This window comes from Myotis myotis, unplaced genomic scaffold (assembly GCF_014108235.1).
Source record: "Myotis myotis isolate mMyoMyo1 unplaced genomic scaffold, mMyoMyo1.p scaffold_m19_p_6, whole genome shotgun sequence".
Taxonomy (NCBI): domain Eukaryota; kingdom Metazoa; phylum Chordata; class Mammalia; order Chiroptera; family Vespertilionidae; genus Myotis; species Myotis myotis.
In genome coordinates this window covers 3,721,897-3,746,861 of record NW_023416368.1, presented here as the reverse complement: position 1 = coordinate 3,746,861, position 24,965 = coordinate 3,721,897, and the positions used below count along the sequence as shown (strand labels likewise).

General features: G+C 44.0%; 1 protein-coding gene and 1 non-coding gene across 2 annotated transcripts in view; one reads left to right on the top strand and one right to left on the bottom strand.

The window, feature by feature from the left end:
• Positions 1-11,394: 11,394 nt before the first annotated feature.
• The window catches only part of SIMC1 (SUMO interacting motifs containing 1), a 35,299-nt gene continuing 21,728 nt past the window's right edge, over positions 11,395-24,965 (top strand). Inside the window, 1 exon segment of the mRNA XM_036311817.1 lies at positions 11,395-11,671. Within this exon segment, the coding sequence (XP_036167710.1) occupies positions 11,543-11,671 (129 nt within the window). The 5' untranslated portion in view covers positions 11,395-11,542.
• LOC118659412 lies at positions 20,086-20,189 on the bottom strand. Its single transcript, XR_004968543.1, has one exon. It is a non-coding gene; the product is annotated as a U6 spliceosomal RNA (small nuclear RNA).

The window sequence follows — 24,965 nt, the reverse complement described above, 5'->3', positions numbered from 1 at the left end:
ACCAATGCTTGTGGAATTTTGGGAAACAAACATTCTCAACACTTTTGTTGGAATGTTATTTGACGCAACCTTTCTGGATGACAATTTGGTAATTTCTATCAACATATAAAACACATATACCTTTGCCCTAAACGGTTTGGCTCAGTGGATAGAGCGCCAATCTGCTGACTGAAAGGTCCCAGGTTCGATTTCGGTCAAGGGTATGTACCTTGGTTGCAGGCACATCCCCAGTAGGGGGTGTGCAGGAGGCAGTTGATCGATGTTTCTCTCCCATTGATGATTCTGACTCTCTACCCCTCTCACTTCCTCTCTGTAAAAAATCAATAAAAACAAACAAAAACACATATACTCTTTAACCCAGGCTCCAGTGCTTAAGAATTTCTCTGTGGCTTGGCTGGCAAGATTTGTTAAGATAAGCACAAAGATGCTCATATAGCCCTGACCGGTTTGGCTCAGTGGATAGAGCATCGGCCTGCGGACTCAAGGGTCCCAGGTTTGATTCCGGTCAAGGGCATGTACCTTGGCTGTGGGCACATCCCCAGTGGGGGGCGTGCAGGAGGCAGCTGATCGATGTTTCTCTCTCATCAATGTTTCTAACTCTCTATCCCTTTCCCTTCCTCTCTGTAAAAAATCAATAAAATATATATATATATATTTTTAAAAATATATTTTCTTGATTTTTTACACAGAGGAAGGGAGAGAGATAGAGAGCTAGAAACATCGATGAGAGAGGAACATCGATCAGCTGCCTCCTGCACATCTCCCACCGGGGATGTGCCCGCAACCCAGGTACATGCCCTTGACCGGAATCGAACCCGGGACCCCTCAGTCCGCAAGCCGACGCTCTATCCACCGAGCCAAACCGGTTTCGGCAATAAAATATATTTTTAAAAAAAGATGCTCGTATAGCATTATTGATAATAGAAAAATAAAAACCACACAACAAACAAATATACAAAATCCTACGAACAACCAGAATATCCATCATGGGGAACTCGTTAAATAAACTGCAGCACATTCTAACAAATGACTTTTTATGCAGGGGTTTAAAAGAGAAAGATATATTTATCTTGTAGTTAGGGAATGGTCCCCAAGATGTATTAAGTGGGGGAAAAAGCAAAGTGAATAACTGTGTGTAGTGTGATCTTCTTTTGCTGAAAACAAAGAGATAGAAAGAAATGCTTGTAGATAGTAATTTCGCATGTTTTGAAGGATTCACAAAAGCCCTATTGATTTAGGTAGTTAGCCTTGGGAAGAGCTAGGACAGGGAGGGTGACGTTCAATTTTCACTTTTTATTTTGTAACTTCTTGCAGTATGAATTTTCTAGTCTCATAGCTGTTTCTTTTAATTTTACAAACTGTTCATTGTAGGATATCAGGGATGGGAGAATGTGATAACTCTTTTGTTGGCTTCTTTGTGCTTTTCTATAAAAGAAGAGTAAATGTCATACTATTTTAAGAATATTTTTATGAGCTAATAACATGGATAATGTAGATCTATATTCACAGACACACAAAACTATAAAGACATATTTCTCTTAATTTAAGAAAGCCAATTGCAGCCCTAACCGGTTTGGCTCAGTGGATAGAGCGTCAGCCTGCAGACTGAAGGGTCCCAGGTTCGACTCCGGCCAAGGGCATGTGCCTTGGTTGCAGGCGCATCCCCAGTGGGAGGTGTGCAGGAGGCAGCTGATCAATGTTCGTCTCTCATCGATGTTTCTAACTCTCTATCCCTCTCCCTTCCTCTCTGTGAAAAATCAATAAAATATATTTTTTTTTTAAAAAAAAGAAAGCCAATGGCAATACAACAGGCACAGTATGATCTCACTTCCATATAAAATGATGTACACACGTGCACCTGTGCAGACTGACCCTTCGGAGAGACCTGAAAAGGTGCTAGCGAAGTGTGATGTGGTTACACACGCTGCTTTGTAACTATTCTGAATTGCTTGAATTTTCTCAAAATGAGGACGATTCATCTTTGGATGTCGAAGATAAAGCGAAATTTTTACAAAGACTTTAACATCCACGTGAGAGCTTGGCAAACTAGAAGCTGGTAGGGGGATGGGGAAAGGAAAAGAAAGGGTTTTATCTGAAATGACGTACACCGAGAGGCTCCCTACAAAAGCCGTCCAGAAACGCTGGTAGTGACGGGCAGTGGGAGATTCTACTGGAACCCGGCAGGGGACAGAGTGTTCCAGGGAAGGGGTGGACTGAGCGGCCAGCTTCAGCAGAAAACAAAAGCGGGCCCACAGGCACCAACCTGCCATATAATGAAAAGAGGAAAATGAGAGAAAAAGACCTTTCTAAGATGCATATCCACTCAAAAGATCCCCATTAATAAGATAGGAACCCTTACTGCTTGGAACATTTTTACCGTAAATGATGGTTTCACATTTCTATACTAAAGCAGACTGAATGTTTGGATAAAGCAAAAAATGTGTCATTTTCACAAGTACATGTGAATCCAGATAAATATAAGAAAAGTCTAGAAGAGCAAACACGGAAGCACTGAGGAGGGGCATTGGATCCAGACGGAGGGGGTGGTCAAAGGGGCCTTTAACCGGTTCTATAAGGTTTTAATCAATAATAACAAAAGCGTGTAATGCAGGCATTTATTGGTAATGCAGGCATCATTGAGTCATATTGTAAATCACTATACTATGATTTTATGAATTTCTTCTTCCATCTAACTGATTTTGCTTTATAAATTTTAATGCCATATCATTCAGACCATAAAGACACATGGCTGTTCTGTCTTCTCGGTCAATTCTGCCTTTTAACATTGTGAGTTATCATGCTTCGTCCAACTGAATGCTTTTTCACTCAGAAGCATATCTAATCAGTTGTTACTATCGCCACTCCTGGTATGAATATGGTTTATGTTTGTCCATTCTTTTCTGGGTAATTTGCCTGCGATGTGTCTCTAGTAATAAAAATAAGTGTACTTGGTGTTTTAAAAAAACAACAACAACAAAAAAAAAAAACAAAAGCGTAATGTGCTAATTAGACCGGACATCCTTCCGGATGACCTTCCGAATGAAACCAGATGAAGCCCGGGTTCCAGGTGTTGGTGGGAAGCCGGTGCTGGCAGCCAGCAAAGGAAAGCCTACTCTTGCATGAATTTCGGGGCTCTAGTTGGTTAATAAAAGGAAAGTAGTCACATATTTTTATTGCGTTAAAATATAGATAAAACTTGCCATTGTACCCATTTTAGGTGTACAATTCAGTGGCATTAGAACAGTCACAATATTGTACAGCCAGCACCGCTAGCCATTTCCAGAACTTTCCTGTTGTTGTTGTTAGTCCTCATCCGAGGATATACTTCCATCGATTTTTAGAGAGAGTGTGAGAGGGAGAGACAGAGAGAGAAATATCAATGTGAGAGGCACATCGGTTGGTTGCCTCCTGCACATGTCCCTACCAGGGACCGAGCCTGCAGCTGAGGTACGTGCTCTTGACTGGAGTCGAACCGGGGTCCCTTCAGCCCACAGGCCGGTGCTCTATCCACTGAGGGAAACTGGCCAGGCCATTCCCAGAACTTTTCATCATCCCAAATGGAAATAACTCTCCCTCCCTCCAATCCCTGACAACCTCTATTCTGTTTTCAGTCTCTATGAATTGCCTATTGCAGGTCCCTCCTATAAGAGAATCATGCAGTATGTCCTCTTGTGACTGGCTTATTTCCATTAGGGACAACATCCTTGAGTTTCACCCGTGTTGTGGCATCTGTATAATAAAAGCCCAGCGACCATTATGGCGGAACAACCAGAACGACCGGTTGCCATGATGCACACTGACCACCACGGGGCCGATGCTCGATGCAGGAGCTGCCCCCTAGTGGTCAGTGCGCTCCAACCGTGGGAGCACCGCTCAGCCAGAGCCAGGCTCATGGCTGGCAAGCACAGCCGTGGTGGTGGGAGCCCCTCCCACCTCCGTGGCAGCACTAAGGAGCAGGGAGCCTGCCCCAGCCAAGCTGCAAGGAGGGAGCAGGTGGGTGGTAAGGAGTGAGCAGGCAGGTGGTTAGGAGCGAGAGGTCCCCTCCTGCATGAATTTCATGCATTGGGCTTCTAGTATGTCATAATGTCCTTCCTTTTAAAGGCTGAAGAGAATTCCATTGTGCAGGTAGACCATGTTTTACTTATTCTTTCATCTGCTGATGGACACGGGTGATTTCCACCTTTTGACTACGATGAGTAATGCTGATATGAAGATTGGTAGATAAGTGTGTTTGCATCCTTGCTTTCAATGCTTTAGGGCAAATACCTAGGAGTAGAATTGCTGGGTCACATGGTAATTGTACGCCTAACTTTTTGAGAACCTGCCAAACTACTCTCCACAGCAGCTGTACCATTTTACGTTCCCACCAACAATGCATGAAGGTTCTAATCTCTCCACATCATCACCAACACTTGTTTTCTGTTTTTTAAATAATAGCCAATGGGTGCAAAATGGCAGCTCATTCTGGTTTCGATTTGCATTTTCACATATAATTTTTTCATCTATAAATTTTTAATTAAAATTATTTTAAAGCCTAGCTGATTTTGCTCCGTGGATAGAGCATCAACCTGCAGACGGAAGGGACCTAGGTTCAATTCTGTTTCAAGCGCATATGCCCAAGGTTTTGGGTTCCATCCTCAGTTAGGGGGGTGCAGAAGGCAGCCGGTCAATGATTCTCTCTCATCATTGATGTTTCTATCTCTCTCTCCCTCTCCCTTCCTCTCTGAAATCAATAAAAATATATTACAAAAAATTACTTTAAAAAAGACAGTAAGGGATAAGGATTTGTTTTCTTCATTCACAAACAAGGATACCGGCTTCACTGCAAAGTTCTGTGAGGATAGAGGCCATGACTCTTGCTCACTGTTACATCCTCAGCCTGAGCAAATCGCCTGGCACCCAGCAGGCACTCAATAAATCAATATTCATTGGATGAATAAATAACTGTGTTAGACTCTCAGTTTACAGGGGATTAATGTATGATGTGAAGGTAATAAGTCTATGAAGAAGACATGAAAAACACACACACAAATATTATTCAGCCATAAAAAAGAAGGAAATCCTACCATTTGCAACAACATGGACAGACCTTGTGGGCATTATACTAAGTGAAATAATTCAGATAGAGAAAGGAAAATACTGTATAGTCTCACTTATATGTGGAAACTAAAAACATCTAGCCCTGGCTGGTGATCTCAGTGGTTAGAGCATCGGCCCACACACCGAAGAGTTCACTGTATATGTGTACCAAACATCACACTGTACACCTTAAACTTACACGATGTTATAGGTCAGTTATATCTCAATAAATCTGGAAAAGAAATAAGGCATCGCCCAGAAAAAAGAAAAGCAAAATACACATACATACTAATTTCTAGAAAAGATACCATCATTTTGGAAGTCTAGAGTAAACAGCATATTTCAAGACAGATCCAGGATGGCCAAGAGGGCACAAGTGGCACTACTGACAGTTTTAAGACAAACAACTTCGGGGCCGGTATTCATCCACCTGGGCTGCCAGATAAGGACAAGATGCTTTTCAGGTGTACTCATATTTCACAACCAGGAACGCTGTCTTTCCTGAGTTTCAGGCAGGATGGCTGATGAGAATGATATATACAATCAAGCTATTGTACCCCTGACTTCATAACACTATTTTTATACTTGAAAGTCAGCAACTAATATTAATCACTTTATCATAAAATCTGCAAAAAAGTAGATATTTGAATTGTTCTTTTTTTCAACCCTCACTTGAGGATGTTTTTCCCATTGCTTTTTAGAGAGAGTGGAAGGGAGGGAGACACACACACACACACACACACACACACACACACACACAGATTGGTTGCTGGGGTATGTGCAACCCAGGTATGTGCCCTTGACTGAGAATCAAACTAGCCACCTTTCAGTGTGCAGGCCAACACTCCAACCACTGACCAACACTGCCCAGGGCTGAAATTTTCTTAATTAGTTCACCTCTCCATGGGTGAACATTACTTATTATAGATGGCAACCATCCATTGCTTCTCTCCAGCTGAAGAAGATGGGGACCATTCAACGTGTTCCCCAGTCCCTTCTTCCACAAGTTTAAAGGGCAGCAAACAATTCCTCTCCCCTCTCCGCAAGCTGATAATTTGTCTGGAAGTCACTGAACCATTGACCTGGACAAGCCCCGATGCCCTTGGGGGTGAGGAAGGGAGAAGAGAGGTAGTTGGTGCTGAGAGAGGGGCACCAAGGTGGGAGCTGCCTGCATTTCCTCCTTGAATTGTGCATGGAACTCTCCGGGAGTCAGCTGGAGAACACAGAAGGCGTCAACTAGAGAGCACAGGAGGCGGCTGAGCCTTGAAGCTTCTGCTGGCGCTCCCCAGGAAGCCCCTCCCCACAGTGATCCCCAACAACAAGATTGCCCTGGCAGGAACGGGTGAGGGTGTCCAGGAGAAAGGGACTGAGGCTCCCCTCTCCTGGGTTGAGAGTGCACAGGGGAGGCCCCAGAAAGCAATGATGTGTCCAAAATAAGAAAGCTGGCATCTGGACTCCTGACTCATTGGGAAATCTGTTACTGAAGTAGCAGCGAGAAGCAGAAAGAGAACAAACAACTCTTCATGGGCAGCCTTGCTGAGAACATTCTTTCCCCCTCCTCCTCATCCCTGCTTGGGAGGAGCAAGAGCCAAGCGAAGAGGAAAGGAATGACATTACCACCCCCTCCACTAAAAGCTGCTGTAGCCAGGAGCCCACCTGCACCAGAATGAGAAGAGCTATGAATATGAACTTAAATATTTAAATGGGGCAGATGGGCAAGCCTAAGTCATCATACTTGGAATGAGACTGTCGTAGCTACTGAGAGTGACTGCACAGTTATGGGACCAGCGTAGGCTATTTCTAAGGAAATCTGCTGTGCAGGGAGCAAGATGATTTGCTAGAGACAGTGGGGATGGTTAATGGAGAAAAAAAAATGAAATTGTTTCATATAATATATATATATATCACACAAGTTAAGACATATAAAACTGGTTATATACTTATCATCTATATTATAAAAGGCCTGTGGCCATACACCGTAATGCCGTAAGGACCAATGACCGGACTCACCAGGTGCACTGATGGGTCCCGCGGCAGCAGTGGGAGGGAGTCGGGGTCCCGTGGTGCGGTAGGGGAGCGCAGGGGGGGGAGTCTGGGTCTCGCGCAGTTTTGCGGGCTGGGCCTCTAGTAATTTATAAGTATTTACTAGCTTATTGTTTGTCTTCCTTATAAACTATCAGCACCATGGACCAGAGACCATGTCTATGTTGTTCACTATTGTATCCCTTCAGAGGACAGCACATGTGCTCAAGCAGGATTTGTCGAAAGAATATTTCTTATCTTTTAAAGACATAAACTAAAATATCTACTGAATAAACAATGTGATGTCCAGGGTTCACTTTAAAATAACTCAGGAAGGCAGGGTTGAAAGAGTGGGTGGGAATATAAGTAGAACGGATTGATATTGTTGAAGCTGGATGTAGGGCACACAGGGTTCATCATAATCTTCTCTCTACTTTTTTTAACTTTTAAAGATTCTGACAAGATCATCATTAACTTTCTTAATTTAAAATTTTTTCTCAATGTAATATGAAAACATTCAAATATACATAAAAGTTAAAAGTGAGCCCCCGTATAACCACCATGAAGACTTGACGATGCTAACATTTCGTTGTGTTTGCTTCATAGCTATCCATCTACACATTTATCCCTCTTATTTTTCGTGCATTTCAAAGTAACTTGCAGACATCAGTACATTTCACCCCTTAACACTACAGCATGCATATCATGACAGTTCACAATTTTTTCCATTTCTTTAAGGTAAAATTTACTTACCACAAAATGATATATTTGCTGCATAGAAAAACATTTATTTGTGTAATCTACAAAAATACAACTATAGTCCTAGCCAGTCTGGCTGAGCGGATAGAGTGTCGACCCACGGACCGAAGGATTGCAGGTTTGATTCTGGTCAAGGGCACATACTTGGTTGCAGACTCCATTCTCAGCTCCGGTCAGAGCCGGAGTGGGAGGCAACCAATCAATGTGTCTCTCTCACATCGATGTTTCCCTCTCTCTCTCTCTCTCTCTCTCTCTCTCTCTCTCTCTCTGACTCTTCCCCTCCCTTCCACTCTCTCTAAAAATCAACGGAAAAATATCCTGGAGTGAGGATTACAACAACAATAAAAATACATTTCTATTTAGAAATTTATAGTGTTATGTTCCTGTCCCCCCAGAATTCATATGTTGAAGCTCTAACTCCCAAGATGATGGCATTTGGAGATGGGATCTTCGAGAGGCAAGTAGTTAGATTAGGACATGAAGATGGGGCCCTCATGATGGGGTTAGTGGCCTCCTAAGACGAGGACAAGACATTCTCTCTCTCTCTCTCTCTCTCTCTCTCTCTCTCCCCCCCCCCCCCCCCCGGGGAAAGGCCATGGGAGGATACAGGGAGAAATCTGCAGCCCAAGAAGAGTCTTCACCAGGAAATGAACTGAACTGGCCAACACCTTGATCTTAAACTTTCCAGCCTCCAGAGCTGTGAGAAAGTAAGTTTCTGTTGTTGAAACCAACAGTTTGTGATATTTTGTTATGGCAGCCTGAGCAGACTAAGACGTCGTGTTATTAGGAAGTCACCAAGGGGGCTTGATTACATACTTTCTTAAAGATCACTTTGGCTGAGTGTGGAGAACGAAATGAAAGAGGGCAAGAATAGACTCAGGAAGACTGGACAGGAGGCTATCACAATAGACTGGGTCAGAGATGAACTTAGCTTATCTAGAATCAGCAGAAGCCAAAAGAACTGCATGGGTACAAGAAACATTTGGAGGTAAAACAGATAAGATTGGTTGATGAGAAAAAGATAGAAATAAGGCATAATGATCAGCTTTCTCACTTGAGCAATTGCCGGCTGGTGGTACCACCATTTACTGAGACAGGGATCACAGAAGGAGAAGCAGGCTTGGGGGGGGTGGGCGGTTGGGGGGAGCACAGAGGGGTGAGTTCAGTTTTAGACATTCAATTTGAGATGGCTGTGAGATTCAACAGACATTTGGATATTTACATCTGGAGCTTTGAGGACAGACTGGGCTGGAAATAAACCTGTGGGAGTCATTGGCATAAAAATGGTCATTAAAGCCAGGGGAATAGTTGAGATTGTGTGGGGAGAAGTGTGTGAAGATGATCTATGACAGAACTCTGAGAGACATCAAGATTAACCAAAAAACGTATACACATATATGCATAACCCATAGACACAGACAATAGTGAGGTGAAGGCCTGGGATGGGTGGTGCAGGCTACAAGAGTCACGGGGTGGGGGCGGGGGGGGGGGCATCTGTAATATTTTCAACAATAAAGATAAATTTTTAAAAATATTTAAGAGGTGGGAAGAGGAGCAGCAGTCAAGTAAAGAGACCGAGAGAAGTTGTAAGAGTGGTGCAGATTCACCGAAGCCTAGAGAAGCAGGGAGTTAAATAAACTGAGTGTTTCATGGCATTTGGTGAGGACAATGTAATGAATCCCTTCACAACAAGGATGATTTCAGCTGCTCGACCAGAACATCTGAAACCTGTTGGCCATAAACTCCCTGTCCACCAGACCTCTGGTTTTCAGCGTGTGGTCCCCAGAATAGCAGTAGAAACACCCGCTGGGAACTTGTTTGAAACGCAAATTTTGGGGGCCCCGCCTCACAGTACTGAATTAGAAACTCCAGGGTGGGGTCCAGAAACCTGTTTTTTTGTCCAGCTTCCTGGGTGATTCTGAAGCTCAGGAAAGTTTGGCAATCACAGCCCCACAAAGGGCTTAGCACCTGATACAGACCTGACCCCCCTTCTAATAAACACATTTTCATTGGGATCTGTTAGTACATTTCACCTACTTGCTTGAGTCTAAGAGGCAGGACTTTGCCAAAACCCTCACATTTATTGTAACACAGATCCCATCCTGATTTTAATGATCCTACCTTATAACCAACCAACCACCTACCCCTCTCCCTCTACTGGGTATATCTTTCTTCATTTTTGTAACCTTGCTCATTCATAACATCTAACTACTACCTCATGGGTTCTCTTTGTGCATTATGTTTGTTTCCCTGATCCTACTACCAACTGAACAAGTCTCTATATCTCAGTTTATTTATTTTTTAACTAGAGGCCCGGTGCACAAATTCATGCACCAGTGGGGTCCCTCGACCTGGGCTGCGGGCATCAGGCTGAAACCGGCTCTCTGACATTCCCCCAAGGGGTCCCAGGTTGCGAGAGGGCGGTTCTCGGGTGACACACCCTGGAATGGGGCTCCCTCCTCTCTGGTTCCAGGGACATTGCCCCAACACCACAGCTGCTAAGTCACCGCAGCTCAGCAGCTCCTACGTTGAGCGGCTAGCCCTGGTGGTCAGTGCACGTCATAGCTACCAGTTGGCTGGTCGCTTAGGCTTTTATATATATAGATATTTTCACTGATTTCAGAGAGGAAAGGAGAGAGACAGAAATATCTATGATGAGAGAGAATCATTGATCAGCTGCCTCCTGCATGCCCCACACTGGGGATGGAGCTCCAACCCCAGGCATCGAACCGTGACCTCCTGGTTCATAGGTCCAGGCTCAACCACTGAGCCACGCCAGCCAGGCTAAATCTCACAGTTTATATCTCTGAATTACATGGATTGTTGATGAAACTGCAAGTTAGTACAATTTAGAAGAGTAATTTGGCATCGTTTATTGAAACAACTAGGGCAGTGGTCGGCAAACTGCGGCCCTTTGAGTGTGGCTCTTCCACAAAATACCACGTTTGGGCACGCCTGTACAGTGAGATTGAAACTTCGTGGCCACACTCAAGGGACCAAAGAGCCGCATGTGGCTCGCGAGCCAGGGTTTGCCGACCAAGGAGGAAATTCGCCTTTGACTCAGCAATTACACTTCTAAGAATTCCTCTTACAGATGTATTTGCACATGTGCAAAGAAGTGGGGCCTCCCCCGCCTCAGTCCCGGGACTCAGGCCCACGCCCGGGACTCAGGCCCCTGGAGGGGCCCCGGGCTCAGGCACAGACCTGTTCACACCTCACTTCACACTGGAGTCCTTCAGCAGCAGCTGCGGAAGCCCTCGCAGCCGCAGCCTCTGACGCCCGCCCTCACCACCGACCCCGACCGGCTGCAACTTGACTTTCCTTCCTTTTTTCTTATCTTCGGTCAGGGAGGACGAGTGCCACCACCGAGCACGATGACCACGGCCTTGACCGCGCCCGGGGCTGCCCGCTGCTCGCTGCCCGCGGCCTCGGGGACCGGGTCCAGGAGGGGCGGGGCTGGGAGCGGACTACGCGGGGAGGGGCGTGGTTAGGGGCGGGAAGGGGCGGGGCTTGGGCGGGAAGGGGCGGGGCCGCGGGGTGATGGCCTGGGTTGTCGCTGCCGCGGCTGCCGTCTCCTCAGCAGCAGGAACTGAAGTCCTCGCCGCCGTCGCCCGGGTCGCCGCCGCCGCCGCCGCCTGGGTCGCCGGTCGCCCGCGCGCTGGCCCGGCCGGGGCCCGCAGCCATGGAGGACTTCATCGTGATCTCGGACGACAGCGGCTCCGAGAGCTCGGAGGGCACCCGCTCGGGCCGGGCGCGGAGGCTCCGCCGGGCCCTGTCCCGGACCCCGGGCGCGCTGCCCCGCCGGACCGTGGTGAGTGAGCGCGCTCCGCGGCCGCCGCGCCGATCCGCGACCGTCCGCCCGGCCCTGGGTCCCCGCGCCCCCGCGTCCCCGCCGCCCGCCGGGTGGCGCCGCACAGCTGCAGGGGCTTCCCGCCTCGCCGCCTCCGGGCCCCGCGGAGCGCGGCGGGCCCGCACGGGGGCGGCCTGGCCTCCCGGCTCCGAGTTCAAGCCCGAGCGGCCGGGGGCTGGCGAGGGGCGGCCGAGCACATGGGCGACGTCCCACGGCCGGCGGGGGCGGGGGCGGGGGTCCCCGGGGCCCGGCGGCTGCCCCGACCGCGAGGCGGCCCGCGGGCGCGTGCGATTGTTTGGCTGCTGGTGGGTGCAGATGTGCGGGGCGGCCACGGGAGCCGAGGCGGGCGGCGGGCGGCGGGCGGCGGGCGGCGGGCGGCGGGCAGTCGGGCCTGGGCCGATGGGGCGGCGCTGCAGGCCCGGCGGCCGCGGGAGGGGCCGGGGTCGGAGCTGTGCGGGGGGCGACTCCTGTCGCTTAGCAAACGTTCGCCGCGCCCCGAAGGAACCCGGGGGAACACCTGCCCGGTTTCTTTCCCTCTCGGCTTCCTCAGTCTTTGTCCTTCGTCCCGAGAAGGTGAATGAGACGTCTTCGGTCCCTGCTTTTCTAGAACCCTCCACAGAGACTTGTTGGACCCCCTCCCACGGGCCAGGTGTTCTCGGGGAGGGGGGACACAATAGAGAGCACGACGTCCGGGTCCCCGCTCCCAGGAGGTGGCAGAGCCAACAGGTGGCTCTGGAGTGCCCACGGGGTCGGCGGACAGGCTTCTGTCCGAGGACGTCGGCCTCGGGCCTCCCCGCCTCCCGACGCCGCTCACCCCTCAGCCCGAGGTAGAGGAAGGATCGCGCTCCTGTTACCTTATGGGTCTCCCATGTGCCGTGCAAGGAAACCACCTTTCTTCACACGCGAATACCCCTTCCAGGCAGCTCTAGCCTCCGCGCCTTCACGCCCCTTCCCCGCAGCCAGTTTGACCCCTCGGCCTCCACGCGAGCCCCTGTGACGGTCACTGGAGAATGAACGGCGTGCAAAACGCAGGGACGTACAGTGCTGTGTTGCGTGGTTCAAGCCGGAGGGGTTCGCCGTAAATCTCAGTAAAGACTCTAGATGAGATGGACATACAAGAGGGTTTCACGGGAGAAGTGAGCCACCTGGTAGGTGAAGGGAAGTCCCCAGCACTGTGGCAGTGAGCGGGGCATCATAGGTCCACAGTGCATATTTTTTTTTGGTGGTGGGGGGTGGGGGTGGGGGTGAAATAATGATTGAAGGAAAGGGAGAGCGAGTTCAAGAGTGGGAGCAGGCTTGATGTGGACGCGGTGCTGCATTCAGCCTGAACCTACTGGGCGCGAAGAGCAGCCGGGAAATGTACACGGCGGTGGCCGGCCCAGAGAAACCGGTCCCGAGAACAGGCAGAAGGGAGAGATTTGGTGGCCGTCCGTATAGAAAGCACCGAAGGCCTAAGAGTGACGGCGGAAAGAGGTGGGAGGAAAAAAATACGGCAGAATCACTCAGCCGCCCTCCCTCCTGGTTCTCCCTCTTTCCTGCTGCCCCTCTCTCAGTCCCCCTTGGACTTGGTCCTTCCTGCCCGCTTCCCTCACCCTAGTCCGGCTTCCTTCTTCAAGCACACAGGTGGCACCTTACCCTAGTCCAGTGACGGCGAACCTTTTGAGCTCGGCGTGTCAGCATTTTGAAAAACCCTAACTTAACTCTGGTGCCGTGTCACATATAGACATTTTTTGATCTTTGCAACCATAGTAAAACAAAGACATATTTTTGATATTTATTTTATATATTTAAAAGCCATTTAACAAAGAAAAATCAACCAAAAAAATGAGTTCGCGTGTCACCTCTGACACGTGTGTCCTAGGTTCGCCATCACTGCCCTCGTCTGTCGTGTCTGTCGTGACTCTTCACACACACACGCGTCCGCTCTCCGGCAAGAGCATTTTGATCTTGAGCCTTTGGAGTTGAAGAGAAATGAAGGTCCAGTTCCGGAGAGTTAGACCCAGTTTAAATCTTGCTTCTCTGGATATGTTTTACTTCAGCTTTCTAAAAACTCCAAGCTTTTCTCCGTTTAGCTTTCTTGCCAATTAGATAAGGGCAGTTGGATAACCGGATAAGGATGACCGGATAACCGTGTAAAAGATCAGGGGCATTGAGAGACTTGCAAGGTTTTAAAGCCTCAAGAGCCTTTATCTCACTTTTCCTGAAGACCCTGAGGTCAGAGAGACCTCAGCTGTGTGAGCTTTGGCCAGATCTGTCACCTCTCTCAGCTTTTGCTTTTGGGAACATGAATACCTTCCTGGTAGAACCCTTAGAAGATTTGCAATGAGGCAATGCAAGGAAAATGCCCAGCAGAGATGAGAACTTTTGCTACACTCTCTGTTGTTTCTCAGCCAGTCCTGACCTTCTCACACTTGGCAGGAATGAAATAAAAGGAACAAGTTTTACAATTATTTTTTCTCTTTTACAGTATGGACTGAGGGGAAGCAACGTGCTTAAATTCAGGAAATCAGAAAGCTATCTCCAATACTGTAGTTAATATTTTGAACTCCTGGTCTTCACCTGGGCTTTAGTGCTTCACTAAGTTGATAAAGTTTGTTTTTAATAATCTTTATTGCTTTTTCTTTTCCACGCAGAACATGTACAGATAGTCGATTAATTTTTGGTTGACCTATTACAAAAAAATTTAGAAATGTATGTAAAGAAGAAAATTTAAATTGCCCTTAATCTCATTATCCACAGGTAATGAATGTTAACATTTTTTTTTAATGTTAACATTTTGATGTTTGTCTTTCCAAACTTGGATCTGTAAATGTGCATGTATACTCGTACATACCCATGTATCCCCCAATATTTGTTTTTGCAAAAATGAAGTCTTGCTATATATGTGTGTTTTTTGTATCTTGCCTTTTTCTATTTATGTACTTTTATCTCTTTCCACATTAATAAATACATGTCTTTACCAATATTTTTAATGTATTTTATTGTACAGATTTATAATTATATTTGTAATCTATTAATGGGTATCATGCTGGTTGTTTCTAAATTTTCTCTATTATAAATAACCCAGTGAGGAATTCCCTCATAAATAATCATTTCTTTGTTTCGGATAAGAGCCTCTTGGATGTGAGATTGCTGAGTCAAAAGGCATGTCCTCCTTTGAGAGCTTTTGACATATATTGCCTACAGAATTTCCTACAGAAATTGTGCATCAATTATAGTCTCATCATACCCCTTCCTTCACTGCCCAGTCACCCCTAGATATTGTCATTTTATTCAGTAAGTATTTATTGAATGCAGAGGGTCCAGCAATGAACAAACCAATTGAGATTTCCTTCTAGTCAGTGAGAGACAACCAGCTAACAACCACACAAATGTAACATCGGGTTATATACAGAGTGTTAGGAAGAAAAATAAGGCCTTTTCATCTTTGCTGATTTGAGGCCCAGATTCTGTGAGCTATCATGGTTTTAATTTTTAATTTTTTTCCTTTGGTTGTGATTCACTCTTTCAATAAGTATGTTCTCAAGGGGAAAGACAAGCAATACACAAATAAGTGAACAATATAATAGAGAGTACTTGGGTGGGATTGGATACATCAGATTGTGTTTTCAAAGAATGTCTCTCTGAAGGGTTAATAATTGATCTGAGACCAGAATGACAGAACAGATTTGTTATGAGAAGGTCTAGGAGAGTGGTCGGCAAACTCATTAGTCAACAGAGCCAAATATCAACAGTACAACGATTGAAATTTCTTTTGAGAGCCAAACTTTTTAAACTTAAACTATATAGATAGGTACATTGTTATTAACTTAATTAGGGTACTCCTAAGGCTTAGGAAGAGCCACACTCAAGGGGCCAAAGAGCCGCATGTGGCTCGCTAGCCGCAGTTTGCCTCTAGGGGAATAAGGTAGGAGCAAAGGGTGCAGCAAAAATAAAGGCTTGGAGCCCGGCTGGTGTGGCTCAGTGGTTGAGCGTTTGACCTACTCTTTTGAAGGTTTCAAGACACCTGTGGGTTTGCCAACTGGAGATGCCAGGTGTGATGTTTGTACTGAGTTTATAGGACAGGGAGGAAGTCCTCACTAGGGACACAAATTTGTTGTCATTAGCACATCACATAGATTATAGTGATTTGGATGTGATCGTCTAGGCTCAGAGGCCACAAGAAGAACATCCAGGGCGCCCTTGGCTTACGACCACAGTACTGCGCCCAGGTGAAGGCCAGGGGTGAAAGAACAGCTAGTGAGGCTAGAGGTCAGAGAATATGCTCAAGCAGGTTGCCTTTTCCTGGCCTGTTGGGGTGTAAATATTACGTACATATTAGATTCATTATGGGTTGAACTGGGTCCTCCCCAGTTGAAGTCCTAACTTCTCACTACAGAATGTGGCCTTATTTGGAAATAGGGTCATTACAGATGTAATCAGTGAAGATAAAGGCATATGGAGTAGGGTGGTTCCCCTTTATCACCGTGTGAAGTCAGAGGAAGAACATCTCGTGATGATGGAAGCAAAGATGGGAGTTATGCAGTAGCTGCACATTAAGGACTGCTGACAACACCAGAAGCTAAAAGAAAGGCATGGAACAGATTCTCCAGTGAGCCTTTAAGAGAGCTTGCCCTTGCACACACCTTGATTTTGGGCTTCTAAACTTCCAGAACTGGGAGGATAAATTACTATTGTTTTAAGCCAGCCAGTTTGTGGTAATTTGTACTAAAAAACTAATAATAACAGCCCTTTGTGTCATACATGTTAACATTTTCCCCACAACTTTTGATTTTCTGTACAGGAGTTATATTTTTTTTTTCAATCCTCACCCGAGGACGTGCTTAGAGAGAGGGAGGGAAAGAAAGACATCGATGTGAGAGAGAAACATTGACTGGTTGCCTTCTATACGTGCCTCAACCAGGGATCAAGCCCGCAACCCAGGTTTGTGCCCTGACTGCCAATCAAACTCTGAGTGGGAATCAAATCGGCAACCTTTTGTTGCACAGGATGATGCTCAACCAACGGAGTCACTCTGGTCAGGCACAACAGTTACAAATTTTTGTGTAGTCAGTTCTGTCACTCTTTTCTATTATTTGGTTTCTGTCTTTGTTGTTATGCTTAGAAAGGCTTTCCTCACTCTTAAGGATATAAAAATATTCTTCACATTTAATTACTTCATTAATCTACCTGGAATTAGTTTAAAAAAAGGGATAAAATGGTAATCTAATACTTTTCTTCTAGATGGTTAGTTGTCTCCTCATCATTTATTGAATTATCCAACCTTTTACCCAGTGGCTTGAAATATTACTTTTATTAAATGGTAAAGTTTTACATATTTTTGTGTCCATTGTGGACTTTGTATTCTGGCCTTTTTACATGCTGTTTTAATAAAAAGTAGAAGAAACACTTCATTACTCTTCTTTTTTAGAATTTTTCTGTCGAGCTTTGCATATTTATTCTTTCAAAAGATAAATCATTTTGTCAACTTCTGAATAATTTGTACTTTTAAATTGGGATTACACTCAATTTAGAAATCTATAGTGTGTGGTATTTTACTTAATAAAGCATAACATTTGTGTTTATGTATTTGTACATCTTTTTTCTTTGCTTTATGTTTAGAAAAATCTTTCCTGTCCTGATTATTTTCCTGTCATTTTGCCATCTCTTTTTAATGCTTAGTCCTTTATTCATCTGAAATGTTTTATATGGTGTGAAGTATGCCTAACGTTTAACATAGACTATATTGCCTTATTTCTAAGACAGCACTGAATGGAAGACTTGCCAATTTAAGAATAGCTTTTCAGGAAAAAAGGAACTACACACAAAATTTACACAATAACTATAAAATGCACCCTGATTGTAGACGTATAGGGAAAACATTCTGGATATTAGAGTGTATGTTGTTAATCAAGTATGATGTTAATCAGTTATCCAGGAACAATTTTTAAAAATATATTTTTATTGATATCACAGAGGAAGCGGGGGGAGGGGGGGGGAGAAACATCAATGATGAGAGAGAATCATTGATCAGCTGCTTCCTGCATGCCCCACTGGGGATAGAGCCGGCAGTCTGGGCTTGTGTCCTGACAGAATTGAACTGTGACCTCCTGGTTCATAGGTCAGTGTTCAACCACTGAGCCACACTTTTGTGGGTTTTAAAATTTTATTTATTTTTGTGGTTTGATAATATTTTTGGTATCTAGGAGAGCAATTATCTGTCCTTCCTTCCTCTCCCCCTCCACCCCCAAGATTTCTTGGCTGTTGTGCCCACTTATTCCTCCAAATGAACTTTAGAATCATTTTGTCAAGGATTGAAATAGATTAGGGTTTCTTGGGCCAATAATTCTTTGTTGGGGCAGGCTGTCACATGTCCTGTGGGATTTTAGCAGCATCTTTGGTCTCTACAACTCGATGCAGTAGCAGCCCCCCACTTGTGACCACCAAGAATGTCTTTAGACATTGCCAAATGTCCCCTGGAGGACAAAGCTGCCACCAATTCAAAATCACTACATTAGATTTGTAAGCTAATTAAAGAATTAATATCTTTATAACATTGTCTTCCTAATTAGAAGCATAGAATAACTCAATTTAAAAAATATATTTTTATTGATTTCAGAGAAGAAGGGAGAGGGAGAGAGATAAAAACAACAATGATGAGAGAGAATCATTGATCAGCTGCCTCCTGCACGCCCCCTACTGGGGATTGAGCCCACAACCTGGGCATGTGTCCTTGACCAGAATCGAACCCGGGACCCTTCAGTCTGCAGGCTGACTAGCCAAACCTACCAGGGCAGTATAACTCATTTTATGAGGTTTTCTTCTTGGCAATCAGACTTTGTTTGGGTCCAGGTCTTTCTTATCAAGGAGCTAGTGTTTTGATCCTGAATGACTATGTGTCACATAGGGTTGAACACGTTATCCGGATGAGCATCACTCCCACTATAGGTGGCATTCATGCCTTACACCTTGTTATGTGCTTTGAGTGGACTAACTCATGTAATCTTCACTACAGCGTCACGAGGTAAATACTGTTATTATCTCTATTGGGGGAAACTGAGGAAGCTTCCCAGGGAGAGTAAGATTGAGACCAGTAGTCTCAATGTCAATATCCTGGGGTAAATTTGTGAACCTCTCACCAGATTTCCAAGGGAACATCCTCTAGGGATGCTAGAAATGGTTGAGGGGGAGAATGCAAGTTGCAAAATACAATTTTTTTTTTTAATCCTCACCTGAGAATATGTTTTTATTGATTTTAGAGGGAGAGGAAAGGGGAGAGAGAGAAAATTAATGTGAGAGAGAAACAGCGATTGGTTGCCTCCCATATGGGCCCCAACCAGTTGAACCCAAAACCTAGGTATGTGCCCTGACTGGGAATTGAACCCACAACCTTTTGGTGTACAGGATGACACTCCAGTCAACTGAGCCACCCAGAACTATAATTCTGGTTTTTTAAATGTGTGTTTTTATAAGAATAGACAGACCAGGGTTTTTTAATTTAAAAATTACTTTTTAAAACCCTATCATTTATTTAAAATATATTTTTAAAAATCACTCTTCCCTGAAATAGTAAGTTCACTGCTGTACGCAGCCATATCCCCAATATCCCCAGCAACTAGCTTATGCCTTAAATAGAGTGGGTGCTCAGTAACTATTTATTTAAGGAGAAACTGAATTCTTATTGTTAGTATTCTAAGAAATCCTTTCTTTCTGATAAGTTATGTTATAACTAGAGGCCCGGTGCACGAAATTCATGCACAGGTAGGGTCCCCAGGCCTGGCCGGTGATCAGGGCCGATTGGGGCCTTCCAGCTGCTGGCTGGGGCCTTCCTTCCCCACCTGCCGGCTGCCAGCCAGAGCCTTCCTTCATTCCACACTGCCCCCTGGGTGGTTAGCGCACATCATAGTGAGCGATCAAACTCCCAGTCGAAATCCCAAGGGGACACTTTGCATATTAGCCTTTATATATATATATACACTAGAGGCTCGATGCACAAAATTTGTGCAAGGGTAGGGCCCCTAGGCCTGGCCTGCGATTAGGGCCAATCTGCAGGGCGACCAGGGGGCCCCTGCTGGCACCCTCCTTGGCTGGCCTGGGGCCTGTGGGCTGTGGGCAGCTCCTGCATTGAGTGTCTGCCCCCTGGTGGTCAGTGGGCGTCATAGCAACCGGTCGTTCTGCCGTTCAGTCTGTTTGCATATTAGGCTTTTATTATATAGGATTATGTTAAAATACTCTCTGTGATGGGAGAGCCAAGGGATAAACACGGAATCTATCCCAGGCTAACTTATTTTTTTTTTAAAGATCAGGTGGGCATCACAGAGAGCCTGGGCACACGCCCAGAGTGGGTCTCTGGAATGACTTCTCCAAGCCCAATATGAGGACACCAGTGCCCACCCAGGGTGATGGAACACTTCATGAATTTTCATGTCATCCTTGCACAGGGACCAAGCTAATCTCTGTACTGTTCCAATTTTAGTATATGTACTGCCAAAGCAAACACCAGGCTAATTTTTTTTATAAAGACTTTTTGGAATTAAAATATGGATATGTCATGAGTAGAAAGCAAAATTCACCTACATTTTGAATTTAAAACATCAGATGTCAAAATAATTTGGATCTTAAATCAAGGTCAGTTTCCCTTAAGGCTGAAAATGACTTCCTCATCTTCCATTAACAGCTTAATAGCTTTATTAAGATACTAGTGGCCCGGTGCACGGATTCATGCACATTGAAAGGAAATTAATTAGAAGAAATATTTTAATATCGCTATTCTCCCTTTCTCTATAATGGAAATGTCAATCAAATTAATGATCAACAATGACAGATAGAAACATGCATGTGATTGATGCCAGTGAGAGCTTTATATGTACTGCGCATGCATGAGTCAACTTAGCCTTTTCTATATATAGAATAAACTTGCTTAATTAGACCTGCTTTCTGATTTAGCTAAAGTTTTTTCAGCCCAGGGAAGCACCCCAACTACTCTTTCAGGTAATTGTCAGCAACACAGCAATCAGTATCAACATGAAGCAGATTATTGTTGTAGATCACACAGGGAGAACAAAGGGTAAGCTATTTAACTGCCGCAGTGTTGACTATATTCTGTGCAGTGAGAAAACCTGAAGTCATTGTCAGTGTCCACCATTTTTTACTTTTTTTCAGTTGGGTCAAGTTTCTAAGCTTTCTAAATCTCCATTTTCCAGCTAATGAAAAGAAAATAGAATTCCACTGAGTCTCCTATCTACCTACTGCAGGACTTCCCTTCATTCGAATAGGATGAGGCATGGGAAAACGCATCACAGACATTTGGTTAAAGTGTAAAATGTTTGCACCTGGCTATAAAGCAAGTCATGTTCCTGGACTGAAGAAACTGAAAGGAGGTTAGTCGCTAGGGAGAGGAAGCCGGGTTTTGCTACATGACATCATTACTGGACGGACACTTAGCATATTAGCCTTTTACATATATATATAGATAATTCCATACCAGATAAAGTTCCCTGAGTTGTGCAACCACCACCATTATCACTTTAATAAATTTTTCTTTACTCCAAAAGGAAGTTCTGTACCCTCCAAGGATTCTCTGGGTTTTTTCTTTAAAGTACACAATCATATATTTTGAAAAAAATTTACCCATTTTAAATTATAAAAATTATAAACAGGAAAAAATTCAGGACATCAGTAAGAACCACCTCTGTTCATTCCCACTCTCCCAAGATAACTAACAGTTTTTGTGTATTGTTCCAGAACTTTTTTGTGTATGTACATAAAAATATATGTGTCTAATTTTTTCCCAATGGAATCGTACTTTTTAAAAACCATTTAATATATTTTTGTCATTTAAAAAATATTAGGCCTGGCCGGTGTGGCTCAGTGGTTGAGTGTCGACCTTTGTACTGGGAGGTCACAGTTCGATTCCTGGTCAGAGCACATGCCCAGGTTGCAAGCTCGATCCCCAGTGTGGGGCGTGCAGGAGACAGCTGACCAATGGTTCTCTCTTGTCATTGATGTTTCTGCCTCTCTCCCTTCCTTGCTGAAGTCAATTAAAAACTAAACAATAATTTATAAAAAATATCAGTATCATTCCTACTATTGTCCATTTTGCTCACAATGGTATTCTCAGTGCATAACATGGTGCCTGGCACAAATATTCATTCCATGCATATTTTATTAGCTGCATCTTATCTAATACTAGAGGCCCAGTCTACTCCCTCCCTTCCCCCGGTCACCTGCTGCTGCAGCCACTGCCACCAGCCAGTGTACTCCCTCCCTTCCCCTGGCTTGCCCCACCCCCTGGTCAAACTCCCTGCTGAACTCCTGGTTGAGGGGACAATTTGCATACTATGCTTTTATTATATAGGATTAAAAAAAACTAATCAGTCTCTCATTGAATTGAATTTTTCTTTTGTGTATTAGATTATGATGTGATGAACTCTTCATAAAAATATGTCTGTAGGATAGTTTCTTACAGTGGAATTTTGGAATTAAAGTCTAATGTGTATTTATAATTTTAATATATGCCACTGTTATGGACATACTGTTATTCTTTGTGGGATCCATTGGAATTTTGTCTAGATTTATAGATTAATTAGAGGAGAACCAATACTTTTTAAATTTTAAATGTTTTGTTTTAATAATCCTATGAATGGACAATCTGAATAGACCTATATCAAAGAAATTTAGTCATAATAACCTTCAGTATCATAAAGCACCTGGCCCAGGTGTATTCTACTAAACATTTTATTTTTCCATTGATTTTTTATTTATCTTATATATATATGAAAGCCTAAGCAACTGTTCGACCGTTCAACCATTCATCGGTAACTATGATGTGTACTGACCACCATGGGGCAGACGCTCAACACACAGGCATGGAAACATGGAACAGACTAATGAATCTCAGAGGGAAGGGGAGAGTGGGGAGGGCGGGAAGAGATTAACCAAAGATCTTATATGCATACTAGAGGCCCAAAACCGGCAGGCCGACATCCCCTGAGGGGTCCTGGATTGAGAGAGGGCACAGGCCAGGCCGAGGGACCCCACTGGTGCACGAATCCATGCACCAGGCCTCTAGTTTAAGTATATTTTCATTGATTTCAGAGAGGAAGGGAGAGGGAGAGAGAGAGATACAAACATCAGTGATGAGAGAGAATTGCTGATTGGCAGCCTCCTGCATGCTCCACACTGGGGATCAAGCCCACAAACCAAGCATGTACCCCTGACTAGAATTGAACCTGGGACCCTTCAGTCCACAGAGTCAAACCAGCTAGGGCTCTATTGATTTTTAGAGAGAGTAGAAGAGACGGGGAGAGATAGAGAGAGAGAAACATCAGTGTGAGAATTCTCTTTTTAAAGTCACCTGGGTCTGGCATTTTTTGGAAGGAAAAAAATTTATTGATTTGGTTTATAGTTAAAGGACTATTTTGACTTTATATTCTTGAGTCAATTTTAAAATATCTTTTTATTACGGAAAATTTCAAACATGGAAAAATGGAGCAAATCATGAAACGATCTCCCATATACCAGCACCCAGTTTCTTAAGTCAATTTTGCTAAGATTTATTTTTCCAGAATTTATCTATTTCATCTAAGTTCCCAAGTGTTTTTGACAAAGTTATTCGTAATATCTTCTCTCTTTTTTTTCATCTTTTTTTACCTTGAAAACATCTATAATTTTGTCCCTTTTCATTCTTGATGTTGGTTACTTGTACTTTCTCTTTGTTTCCTTAATTTTCTTATCAGATGTCTGACAATATTAAAAGTCTTACTTATTGCCCTGACCGGTTTGGCTCAGTGGATAGAGCGTCGGCCTGCGGACTGAGGGGTCCCGGGTTCGAGTCTGGTCAGGGGCCTGTGCCTTGGCTGCGGGCACATCCCCAGTGGGGAGTATGCGGGTGGCGGATGATCGATGTTTCTCTCTCATCGATGTTTCTGGCTCTCTATCCCTCTCCCTTCCTCTCTGTAAAAAAATCAATAAAATATTTAAAAAAAAAAAAGTCTTACTTATTTGGGGGAGTTGGGGAAGGAGGCTGACCAGGAATCCAACTCCCAAATGTTTGTTTTACAGACGGATGCTACAAGCAACTAATCCAACTAGGGCTGGACTTTTATTATTATTATTATTTTTAATCCTCACCCGAGGATTTTAAAATTGATTTTAGAGAAAAAGGAAGGGGTGGGGGTGGGGGGGAGAAAGAGAGAGATACATCGATGTGTGAGAGAGAAACATCTATCTGTTGCCTCCTGTACACGCCCTGACCAGGAATCGAACCTGCAAACCTTCTGGTGTATGGGACGATGCTCCAACTAACTGAGCCACTGGCCAGGACTATTAATAATCTTTTAAAAGAACAAACCTTTGACATTGCTGCTCTTCTCTGCTGTGTTTGTTCTTTTGTTCATTTCTGCTTTCTTTGGGCCTGTTCTGTTCTTTTTCTGTTGTCTAAAGATGTGTATGTAGCACATTAATTTCCTTTCATTCTTCTTTTCTAGTTAAGTGTCTAAGTCTCTAAATTTTCTTCTAAATTGCTGCATGTCTCATTTTTGTTATTGTTTAGTTCTAAAGTTTTTCTAATTTCTATGATTTCTTCTTTGATCTGTACGTTATTTGGTCATACTTCTAAATTTGCAGTTGTGTGGCGTTTTCCCTAGTTATTTTTTTTTTTTTGTATTGATTTTTAACCTAATAGTATTTTGGTCTGAGTATTATCAATCTTTTGACATTGACTAAGATGTATTTTGACTACTAGTATATGGTTAGTTTTTGTAAATATTTCATTTGGTTGGGGATAATTGTTTTACCTGAGCAAAAGCTTGTTAAATATGTTCAAGTTTTTATAGACTTAGTAATTTTTTATTTTCATAATTGACCAAAAAAGATTTGTGAAAATTTCTCACAATGACTGGATATTCTTTTTCTCCTTTTACTTTTATCTGGTTTTGCTTTATGAAAACTTTATTGTTTAGTTTTTAACATTGTGACTAATTTATAGTATATACCCCTTCATTTTTTAAATTGTATATCTTTTCCACTGTTGAAGTACTATTTATAAATCTATTATATAATATATTTTTTATTTTTACACGGCTTTTCAGAAAAAGGGAGAGTTGTTTTCCTTGTGTAAGAACATTAGCTCTCCTTCCTCCCATTCGTCCCTACATGCCTTTACCGCATCTGAATGGTTTTCAGCGAGTCTATCCACTGAGCCAAACCGGTTTCGGCTTATATATTAATTCTAGCTTTTATTGGATGGGTTTATCAGAGTATCTAGTTCAGGGGT